Genomic DNA, 12118 nt, shown 5'->3' with positions numbered 1-12118 from the left:
TCTCAGAGGCCAAATTACTACCCTCAATCCTGTTCACAGCAGTTCACATTCCAGTTGAAATGGGTAGGTGACATTTCTGAGGTGGGTACTACCTGGAATTAGTTTGTTTTATCTTGCATTTATATTTACATGCCATGTCCATTGGGCTCACTGAATATTGTTATGTTGGCTTGTGTCAGAAATTCATTGTCTAGCTGGGAAATGTTGCTTATTTTAAGGTATTTACACTGCCCTGACATTTACTGAGCTTCTGTTGCAATGCAGATAATTATTGCACACACACAACATCTCAGCAAAGTTTTGTTTGCTTGCACTCACTTCTCTTGCTGAAGGGCCGTCTGGGGAACCACATTCCTGTTTATGCATCATTATAGTTCTGTAGGCTCCTGTTAGGCAGGATATGCATATAAGGGTGAAGTGACTATGGCAAAACGTCTTGGCTCTGCCACTTTGTGGTGATGACATTGCTGATGGGTCATTCGCCTCCTGAGCTTCAATTTCCTCAATTAAATCTGGATTCTGGTATTTGTCTGACTTACCTATCAGATAGACTGTGAGAGTCAAATGCAAGATGTATGAAGAAAACTTTTGGAAGTGACCAAGTTTTAAAACAAGTCTAATATTAGTTGTGATAGAGGTAACTTACTTGGAAATTATGCCTTTTTTCCATATAGACCATACAGTGTATCTTTATGTTGTGAATCATCCCCACATGAAGTCCACTGTGGAGATATTTAAATTTGAGGAACAACAACGTTCTCTGGTATACCTGAAAACTATAAAACATGAACTTCTCAAAAGGTATGGAATGAAAGTATTGTGCAGTTCTATTTATTTTGCACCTCTGCTGTGTGCTTTGTTTTCTTTGGTTCAGCAGGCTTTCTTAAACTTTTGTTTTGAAATTGTTTTAGATTTTTTTCTAAAGCTTTCTAATGATTCCCATGGTGACTCTTCCCAGCACCTCACTAGAAATTGCCATGTTAGGTATTGAATATGCCTTTATTTTCCAGCATTTTGAAAGCATTTTAATCCTATAAAGGTGCTCAATTAGATTCCCAGCTCTAATTCCATCCCCTTTACCACAGCAACTCAATACCTACTATCGGTCTCTGTTTAAACACCTACACCCTTTTTTGGTTGTCCTGGTAGGCTGTGTTGTGTGAGCCTCACCCACCGGGTGTTATAACCAACCTCCAGAGGAGCCACTTCTTTGTTTAATTACAGCTTTAAAGTAGTCTTTTTTAAAAGCCCGTGGGCACTTATAAAAATTACATTTGTTAAGCATCGACTATGTGCCAGGCACTATGCCAAAATACTTAATTTAACTTAATTCTCACAAAGCCTTTAATAATAGGCATGGGTAAACTAAGACTTAGAGAAGGTTTGGGTTAGGTAACTTGCCCAAGTTACACAGTTTGTAAGTGGCAGAAACAGGGTATAAGCCTATATCCATCTGAACTCAAAGCTGAGCTCTCAGTTGCAATGAACATCTTTCTTACTGCATTCATTAAAATAACAGGCTTTTCAGTGGAGAGGCTGCCTGTTTAAAGGCTGCAGCAAACAATAAAGAATTCATCTTTTACCAAATGGGCTTAACACTAAAAAAACTGACTCCAAAACAGTAAACTGTTTCATGGGATGGAAGAATAGGAAAAGAAAAGAAAGTTTATCTTCTCTCCTTTGCTCTCTTTCTCAACATCATGTATTAATTTCTCCCCGTAGAATATGGGGGAAACAAATGCAGAGGGTAGAAGTAAGAGAGGTTGAAGTTATTGAACTCTGCTCCTAATGCACTGTGCGGGGTTCTGAGGCCATAGTGGAGAACAGGACTTCCACAGGGTTGCTGGGAAACTGTGTCAAGTCACTTAATTGGTGCCTCAATTTATTGAGCAAAATGGGGATTCTCATTTGCCTGACTTACATAACTGGTGGATTGTGAGGATCAACTGCATTAGCACAGGATCTCACAGGAACAGTCTCCCAGAAAGTGCAGCCTGAGGGCACACCTGATATGTGGCCGCTTCATTAGGGAGTACAATCCCAGAAAGCAGACTTAAGAAACCAGTGTGAGGCAAGGAAGGGAGAATGTTACGGGTTGAATTTTGTGTCCTCCTGCCCTCCCTGCTCCGCTCCTCCCCCCACCCCCTGCCAAAAAATATGTTAAAATCCCAACCACCACTTCCTCAGAAGGTGACACTATTTGGAAATGGAGTCATTGCAGATGTAATTAGTAAAGATAAAATCATGCTGAAATAGAGTACCCTTAATGCAGTAGAACTGGTGTCCTTGCAAGAAGACAGGCAAATATACAGGGAGAATGTCATATGAAGATGGATACTGACATTGGAGTGATATATCTACAAGCCAAGGAATGCCTGGGACTACTGGAATGTCTTGCTGGAAGAGGCAAGGAAGGATCCTTCCCTAGAACTTTCAGAGAGAACATGGCCCTACCAACAACGTGGTTTTGGATTTCTAGCCTCCAAAACTGTGAGGCAATACATTTCTGGTGTTTAAGCCACTGAGTTTGTGGTTCTTTGCTGTGCTAGCCCTAGGAAACACACAGTGAGGGAGGTACAGCAAAGGCGTCATTAAGCCAACCACTGCTAAGTGCAACTGACTGCTTGAAATCATGGGCTTATCCTCCAGTAATCAACGCAGGCTGCATCTCAGGACAATCTAGTCAAGGAGAAAAAGGGAGAAGGGTTTATCCACTGGCCCCATCTCCTGTTAGTCAAAGGTTTGCCTCAAGAGGCCTTCATTCTTCCACATTCTTGGTGGTTATGCACGTGCAAGTCTGGTTTTGTGGTATCCTATGACTCGATGTCAACATGAAGTCTGGAAGTGGGAGGCAAGAAGCCCACAGCAGGCATGAGCTGAGACACTGCTAGGCTGCCCCTGTGGGAAGTATGTCAGACCTGTGCAGAACTGGTTGAAATAACAGCAGCTGGAACAAGGCAGGTGAGGCTATGAGGATCTAAAGAGGAGCCTGAGGGTACGTACACTGGCACAGGCATTGATAAGCATTTACAAGGGGGCAGAACAGAGAGCGACAGAAACAAATTGTGAGGCACTTTAACCTAATTTATGGTGTCAGGCAATACTTTTTGGAGTAAGGAATGCTTAAGCTGAGATACAAAACGTGAGTAGCCCGGTGACCTTGGGAAAGTCATTATATATCAAAACCTCAAAGTGTTTCCTGATTCACCCAAATTTTCCTCCCTAAAATTTAATCTAAAAATGTTTAAGCATTATTTTTTCAAGTCACTTTTTTCTTTTCAAAAATAAAAATGACTTTATTGTTCTTACTGATTGTAAGAACAAGACTTGCTCCATTTAAAAATGTCAATGATATTGAAGAACGTAAGAAAGAATATCACTCATAATTCCATCTACTCAGAGAAAATATAAAGGTCCAGATGAACTGAGTTATGCTCTGATAACAGGACAGCAAAACCCTAACATCTTGATGGCTCAAAACTGCCAAGGTTTGTTTTGTTTGCTCATACATGCTATGTATCCAGTGTAGGTCATTTAGGAACTCAGTTTCATATTATCCTCATTCAGGGCCCTAGAGGACCACAGTCTCTATCATTACTGTGGGAACATGGGGGAAACATGGTGAAGCAAGCACTGGTTCTTAAAATCTTCCATCCACAAGCCACTCACCTCATTTCATTTCATTTCATTGGCCAAAGCAAGTCACATGGCTGTGCCTAACTGCAAGGGGATGGGGAAGTGTAATTCCTGAAGGAGGATAACCATAGCTATCAGTGAACTGCACTACAGCTGTCACAGATAACCATGATCAACATGTACAAGCCAACAGATTTTGGAGTTTGAGATTTACTTGTGAATTTATTTCTTTTCACTGACTTCTGTGAAAGGGAAGAGTGAGAAAATAACAAATCGCTAAAGAAAACCCATGAGGGCAATGCAGAATCATGACTTTCTGTGCAATTCCTTAATCCATACATGAATTCCTTAATTCATGTATCCTTTTTCAAACTGATGAACATATTGGCCTATGTAGAGATGAGTGATCTTGACAAGGATAAAGGATATTTAAATAACTCATGAGTCTCTTTTTCTACCTGTCTTTCACTTTAGTGTGAATGACATTGTGGTTCTTGGACCAGAACAGTTCTATGCCACCAGAGACCACTATTTTACCAACTCCTTCCTGTCATTATTTGAGATGATCTTGGATCTTCGCTGGACTTACGTTCTTTTCTACAGCCCAAGAGAGGTTAAAGTGGTGGCCAAAGGATTTTGTAGTGCCAATGGGATCACAGTCTCAGCAGACCAGAAGTAAGCTCTTGTATATATTTTTCTATCCTTTGCCCTTGACATTTTGGTGGACTCCTTTCCTTACGAGGTAGTTACTTCCTTACTTAGGCTTACATAGTGAATATATGTATGGAGGGATCAGTTGTGGCCAGGATTTGCACTAAATCTGTGATCCTAAGCAATCCATTTGTTTCCTTGGACTTCAGGTTCTTCCTAGTTAAAGGAGGGACGTGGACTTAAGCATAAAAGGACTTCATTCTAAATTTTTACATAACTCTTGAAACACACTTTCCTAACCCACTGAAAAGGAAGATAAATGAGCAATACTTCTGCCCCTTATGAGACTGGAAAGTATTTGACCACTTATGCTAAGTTCAGTTACACAAAAGCTCTTAGGAGAGAGGGAAGGCTACCTTAGATTGGGCATAGGGATTGTAGAAGTTTCAGACTTACTGACTTACAACAGCAGATTATTCAATGAGAAAACACTATTTTAAACAGCATGAAATTTTATGAGAAAACACTTTTTAAAAGTGTTTAAAAATTGAAGGTTTTTTTAAATACAGAGAAGTACCTTGAATATTAGCATGTATATTTGAGATAATGAACAGAGATGATCCCTGTAGAAAACACCTCTCAGTGTCCTTCCTCTTGTAAAATACTGTGATTGAATTTTATGGTCATTTGATACTTCTTTTCAAGCACTAGTATTTAGAAGTATATATACTTTTGGCCTTATAACAGATCCACTTACTTTCATTCAATTTAAGGAAAAAGTTGTGACTTTGAAGTAATAACATTGAGCCTATATATGTAATGTAGAAACACCATTTTCATTATGGTCTTAACTCATATTCAAAGCCTGTTTAAAGCACTTCAAGAATATTAAAAATACTACTCCATTATCTTATTTTACTGTGGTTTAGAAAAGGATTGCAGTTGTACTTTGAAGGAGTATGAATTTTTATACCTCTTCTCCAAAATAAAAGTGAATGTTGTTTCTCATTACCACTTGCTTAAGTGTAAATGTCATTTACTTCAAAGGTATGTCTATGTAGCTGATGTGGCAGCTAAGAACATTCACGTAATGGAAAAACATGATAACTGGGATTTAACTCAACTGAAGGTAAGAGTACCCTGTCTGGCCCACACAATCTGACTTCTTACCTTAGGCCCATACTTGACCCAGGAATGTGCCCCTTGAATGAGGAAAACATGGCTGTTTGAGAGCAATGCCAGTGAGATTATGCATGCGTTTCTAAAATACAGAAGCAAAGCCCCCTAAAAATACCAATTTTCGGTGCCAGAAGGAGCTGTAGGGGTTGTGGGGATGAATAGGGAAGAAAGCAGAGAATCATTGAGACAATGTCTTCACTACTCCCTCTTTGTTGTAAGGTGATACAGTTGGGCACCTTAGTAGATAACCTGACTGTCGATCCTGCCACCGGAGACATTTTGGCAGGATGCCATCCTAATCTTAAGAAGCTGCTGAACTATAACCCTGAGGACCCTCCAGGATCAGAAGTAAGTTCCTATGCCTCTCTGAGCTCACAGGCAAAGCTGCAAGAACAAATTTGTTGGGGTGACTAGAATTTAAGCCGGTTGTTTGTGGTGTTATAGAACTAAAGAAATTCTACATATGAGAAAATTAAAGCTTTTGACAGGTAGGGAGATAAGGTTCGTTAACTCTTTTAGACCACCATTAACTCTTCAATAACTCTTGCTATTGGGAATAATGGAAAAACATAAGCTCAATTATTCATATTGACCCAGACTGCCATATCATATTTCCAATCAGGAGATAGTCTCTGAGCAGATCTTGCAGTTAGACAAAGAGAGAGTTATATATGGTACCATCTTCTTTCATACTGTTCAACATGATGCTCAGATAAAAGGATTTAAATAACTGTCATCTCAAAATAAAATGAGTTTTTGCCTGCAAGTTCTAACTTATATGATGGTGTTGAAAATTGTCTTATTTTCAAGATATCATTTGTGTTATTTTAAAATATCTCTTCTAAAACAATAGCATAATCCATTGAATTTTCTACATTAAAAACAACATTATAAGATAGTACATTTTCTATGGCATTAAGGTTAACAATTTAAAAAATTTTAATGGATTTATATATAGCTATAAATTCTAGGCACACATACTCAGAAATTTATTCACAAAAATTTATTGAGTACCTATATTGTGTCACACATTGTTCTTATGCTTAGGATATATCAGAAAAAATGTACAGAGATCCCTGATCTTAAGAAAGGGGGACAAGCAATGAACAATAAGCATAAGAAATAAGTAAATTACATAGTAACTTTGAAGATGGCAAATTCTATGGGAAAAAAGGCTCAGCAGAGTAAAGGGGATCAGGATTACTATATTCAGGAGGATGGGCAAGTCCTACTACTAAAGTTAGAGATCAGGGTAGGCCTCGTTGAGAAAGTACAGTTTGAAAAAAATTAAAATGTGTGAATCCATATTTGGGGATTTGGGAAAATGAAATTGAAATTCAAACCCGGTAATTGGCCTAGTGGGTAAATTAGGACATACAGTTATTTCTACTTCCAATATTGCTGTTTTTCAGTTAAAAATATGATTTTTTCTTTTTTTATTAATGTATTAGTCACAGCTTCTTAAAAAGAACACAAGAAATGTAAAAAGAAACAAAAGTCCAGCCTAAGCCTAGAACCAGAATTGTTACCCTAAACTAGGAAGCAATCCTTGCCTCAGATATATACCCCTAAGAGTGATAGACAAAACTTTCCTTCAAAAGCTCGAACACAATGTCTGCCTTAAGGAAATGAAATATGATACATAGGATTATTGGAAAATTGTTTAGAATCTTTTTCATATCTCTATTTTCAAGTTGAATTATTTTTAAAATTTTAGATAAGACTTTTTTGTCACAATTATGACACCCTTTACTTTCGGTTGAATCTTATGTTTTCTACATGAAATCAAAGCTTAAGTATTTTTGTGTAACAAACCTGAGATGAAGGATCTCCCTTAAGACAAAAAAAAAAAGAACAAACTCAATTCTAATAAGAGATATCAATATAGACTCATAACTCATAAATTTCTAATTGTTTTCCTTTAATTCCTGTCGTATTTTGTTTAAGTGAACTTCATCCAGGCTATTTAGAAGCCTGAGTGCTTAAATATATACTGATTAGCAAAGTTAAGTGTATTAATCCTGGGATCAATAACAGTACTAGGCAGTGATGTGTCAGATGGAATTCCAAAGTAGTATCCATTATTTATGCTTTCTAGCCACTTTGCAGATGTGAAGGGGCTCCAGTTGTGATGACTGCCATCCCATCAGGTTGGGTTGGCTGGATAACTGGTTGTTTCTTCATTATTTTGTCTTGTTTCTCTCCTCATACTGTAATCTCAAAGGTAAGATTCTTCCCACAGAGGGAGGACCACTATCCACTTGAGAACTAAATAAAACCATCCACTGGGTCTTACCTCCTTCTGTAAGGGATGCCTGCACTATAAATATTGTGTAAGTCATCCCTGAGGAATTTGGCTAATGTCAGAAAGCCAGTTCACTTTGGTGCATAGATATCCTTATGACATTAGTACTTTCATCAGAAGAAGAACAAGTTATTGAAGATACACAGATTTTAGCTTCTGATTTCTGAAAAATAGATTCATGCTGCAGTGTTTGGGAAGGACAACATCATGAAACAGCTGTTTACTCACATAATATACTAATAAGCGATCTTTTCTTGACAGGTACTTTGCATCCAGAATGTTTTGTCTGAGAAGCCTAGGGTGAGCACCGTGTATGCCAACAATGGCTCTGTGCTTCAGGGCACCTCTGTGGCTTCCGTGTACCGTGGGAAAATTCTCATAGGCACCGTATTTCACAAAACTCTGTATTGTGAGCTCTAGACTCTAGATGGTAAAAAAAAAAAAAAAAAGTCTACATATTTGGTAAAAGTAAACTGATAATTGTATAAGTGGAACTGTAAGTAAATAGCAAACAACAACCAGTGAGTGTGGCTTTTCTTATGGACAGAAGTAAAGGAGCAGACAGAGATTCCATGATAGCCATCAAATTGCAAGTCAGGTTAATGACAGTCCAACAAGAAGCCAAACTTTACAGCTCTTTGTTAGCAGCCCCAATATTCTTTCTACAATAAAACATGTGGACGATAACACATATTTACATAATATTTACATGATATTAGGTATTATAAGTTATCTAGATATTACCTACATAGGCGAATGTACATAGGTTATATGCAAATACTATGCCATTTTATATTAGGGACTTGAGCATTCATGGATGTTGGTATCCATCAGAGTCCTGGAATCAATCCTCCATGGTTATTGAGGGACAACTGTTTTGCTAACCTACTGGGCTCTGAATCTTAGATGAAGCTTTAAGGCAGTTGTCTTTGACTGCTTTTAGCTTGCTCTTCTGGTTAATTCAATAAACGCTTATTAAGCAATCTCCAGTAAATTTGGCCCTAAGGAATCTGAAATGAGTAGAATGGTTCTGGCCTAATGTCCTATCGTAAAGACCAACCTTAAACTTAGTTTGACGAGAATGAATAGGAGTGTCCTTTTTTGGTCCAAAACCGGTACAACCTTTAGCAAACAAACCATTAATGAAAGTAAGAGCACCCAAGCACCTCCTTTCCCTGTTTGTGACTTTTATTCGGGAGTGGTTTGTTGATGCTTTTTCTCTTTTGGGGATAGAGATTTGGGGAGACCAGTTTATATCCTTACATTGCTCAGTTATATGTAGGTTTGCTGAAAAGTTTTGCAGGGTAAAATTCTCCCTTGTTCCCCTTGTAACCCATTGTGATTTTGACTATAAGACTTTATACTTTTCATTGCTTCAAAGAGGAATAAACATTCAGCAGAATGCTATAGTCAATTATCAGATTTGAAATTTCAAAAGCCTAGCTATCAAGAGAACACAGAAAAAAAAATAAAGACATAATTTAAGAAAATAAGTAGAGTCAGTTTTGAAGAATATAATAGTCTTTGTTTTAGTCCCTAACCCTCATATTTACTATATTAGATAATGTTTACCAGACTAGGGGAGAATAAAGAGAGATAGGAAAAGACAAAGATAATTTAGATGCTGGTGAGTTCCTGAGAATTGATCCTGCTCTGCCTTCTCCTCAGGCCAAGTTAGAAAGGCTGGGGGATAAAACCCCTCAGGAAATTTGGGTGATCTGATTGCTGAGGGACTAATGTGTCCTTTCCCTGGGAGGGCCTGGGAAAGTCACAAAGCCCTAGGGATTCTCTGTGCTCAGCCTGATGAAAAAACAGAGAAGAAATGCTACTGTGATTTACTGGGGATGGCATCACACCTGCACTTGAACTTGGCACAGAAGCAAATTCCCATGTGCCCAGAGGGGAATGGGGGTTAGCAGAGAAAGAACTGATAGACTTAAAAAGGTCTCGCTGTCAGGAAAAAGAAAATAAGTAGTCATTTGATTCAAATGAAGACTGAAGTTTAGACGGTGACATCAAAGACCAGCTGTCTCCCATGATGCTTTAGCTCTCCCTCCTGGATTTTAGACAAAACTCCCGGGATTAGGAGGGGGCTTTGGAATTGCTTTATATATTGATTTGTGCTTCCAAACAATGTGCGGGGACTCAAAAATAAAATTACATGAGGCTTTGGAAAAAAATAAGTTCTGATACACTTTATGGTTTTAGCTTTTTCAGAATTGGAACAGGATAGAGTGGAAAGGACTTAAAGTCTTTTGCTAATGGACATGTGATTACTATCTTTTATTGCTTGTTCTGTGGCTAAGACCAATGGGTTATTAAGTTGGCCCTCTCCTGGAAATGCCAGTGGAAGATCCAGCATAATCTCTTTTACATTTCACCCCTGCTCTTGCTCCAAGTAGGTCACTCTCAACCTTCAGCTACTGGGATCCCCTCAGTCAGTGTGTCCTCTCTTTGGAGGAGGTCCTGGCAAGATGGTTGAAGCTTGGATTCCTCCTGGAGTAGGCAATTTACCCATTCTTTCCAAAGGATAGGGTTGCTGATTGTCCCACAATCATCCTTTCTTTGCCTTGTCATCTCCCTTCAATAAGTTTTTTCTCCCCTTCATAGGGAGGCACAGGTTTACCAACAGGCCTGCAGCCTAGACAGTTATCTCAACCAACTTTCCCTTTGTGTAAGCACTCCCAATCTTTATGTGATTATGGTGAGCCTCTTCCTTCACTTGGCTTGGGAAGGAGAAGAATCACTCCTCACAATAAATACTCTATTTTGATAATTAATTCTCTTCTCTTCCCCAGTCTTTCTGCTTAATTGTCAGAGACATGAATTGGGAATACAAGGGTGAGGGTTAGGGGTAGGTGAACTCTTCTAGGAGCCACAAACAAGCTTTGGTTGTGATATTTGACTTCAAATATTTTCAGCTATTTTTAGAATGTGGGGTACTTGGCGCTTTGTTGTTTTTATCTTTGAGCCCTTCGATGCTGATTCTATAATCACAGAAAAATTCTCATTCTATATTCCTTTGGCATCAAACAGGTTTTAGTTTCAGGTAGCAGAAACCACTCTATCTAGTTTTTGGGGAAAGTGATCAAATGCAGGAACTAATGCTTCACAAAATGCTGGGGTATTTCCTTTGGGTTTGGAAATAAGACAAAGAGTCTCTATTTTACCATGACTGTTGTTTAACATAGGATTGGAAGTCCTGACCAATGCTATAAGATAAGAAAAAGAAATAGGCTCTGCACAACGGCTGACACTTGTAATCCCAGCACTTTGGGAGGCTAAGGAGGGCAGATTGCTTAAGTCTAGGAGTTCCACACCAGTCTGGGCAATGTGGCAAAATCACATCTCTACTAAAAATACAAAAAATTAACCAGCATGGTGGCACATTCTTGTAGTCCCAACTACTTGGGAGACTGAGGTGGGAGGATCACTTGATCCCAGAAGGTCAAGGCTACAGTGAGCTGTGATCACTCCACTGCACTCTAGTCTGGGCAACAGAGAGAGACCCTGTCTCAAAAAACAAAAGAAAAAGAAGTAAGAACTGTAAGAATTGTAAGGAAAGAAATAGAACTATTATTGTTTGTAGATTACATAATCACCTACTTGAAAGTAAAACAATAGAACCAAGAGATGTACCATTAGGATACTCAACAGTGTTGCCTGATACAAGCTAAATAGTAATATTTAATAGCAATGAAAACTATGAATTTGAATCAAAGAGAAGATAGCACTCCCAATAGCAAGAAAATCTATACAGCATTTAATAAAGAAATACGTTAACCAAGAGTACACAAGACCTCTATGGAGAAAATGTTCAAACTCTAATAAAAGACCTAGCAAATATTTTGAATATATGAATATGTATTCTAGGCTCCTGGATAAGGTAAACTTATAAGGATATAAATTCTCTCCAAATTAATCAATAAATTCAAAGTCTAGTAGAACTTTTAAAAATAAATGACATAAACTTTTTTATATCTTAAAGGGACATCTTTGATTTATGGCAATACAGTAGGCTAAATAATTTAGAACAAAACAGCCTAATATAAACAACAAAAGATAATAGATAAAATATTTTTGAAAGCATCAAATATCTCACAAGATAATATGGAATCAGCAAATCATAATTTAAAGGAAACCAGAAATCCAGAAAGGTAAGCCAGATGAATTTACTCTTGTCCTGAGGGCATCTTAACTGATTGATCTTGTGCTTTGGGTATTAATGTCTCAGAGCGCAAGGGGAACAGAAGCCAAATCCCAATTCATCCTAAAGTGAGGAGTCTAATAAGGGACCAATGCCTATAAAACCAAAACCCTCTGACCCCAAAGGGCTCAATATTCATC

At 38.2% G+C, this 12118-nt stretch overlaps 1 protein-coding gene across 1 annotated transcript in view; it reads left to right on the top strand.

Moving 5' to 3' along the window:
• PON3 (paraoxonase 3) overlaps nt 1-8289 on the top strand; it is a 30914-nt gene extending 22625 nt beyond the window's left edge. Inside the window, exons 5-9 of the mRNA XM_010356261.2 lie at nt 675-801; nt 4111-4311; nt 5335-5416; nt 5686-5814; nt 8033-8289. Coding sequence (XP_010354563.1) covers nt 675-801; nt 4111-4311; nt 5335-5416; nt 5686-5814; nt 8033-8191 — 698 coding nt within the window. The 3' untranslated portion in view covers nt 8192-8289. The remainder of the gene's footprint in view (nt 1-674; nt 802-4110; nt 4312-5334; nt 5417-5685; nt 5815-8032) is intronic.
• Nucleotides 8290-12118: the final 3829 nt, after the last annotated feature.

The sequence above is a fragment of the Rhinopithecus roxellana genome, chromosome 6 (assembly GCF_007565055.1).
Source record: "Rhinopithecus roxellana isolate Shanxi Qingling chromosome 6, ASM756505v1, whole genome shotgun sequence".
NCBI classification, from domain to species: Eukaryota; Metazoa; Chordata; class Mammalia; order Primates; family Cercopithecidae; genus Rhinopithecus; species Rhinopithecus roxellana.
Note: the sequence above shows the minus strand (reverse complement) of the source record. Positions and strands in the feature narration are given on the sequence as shown.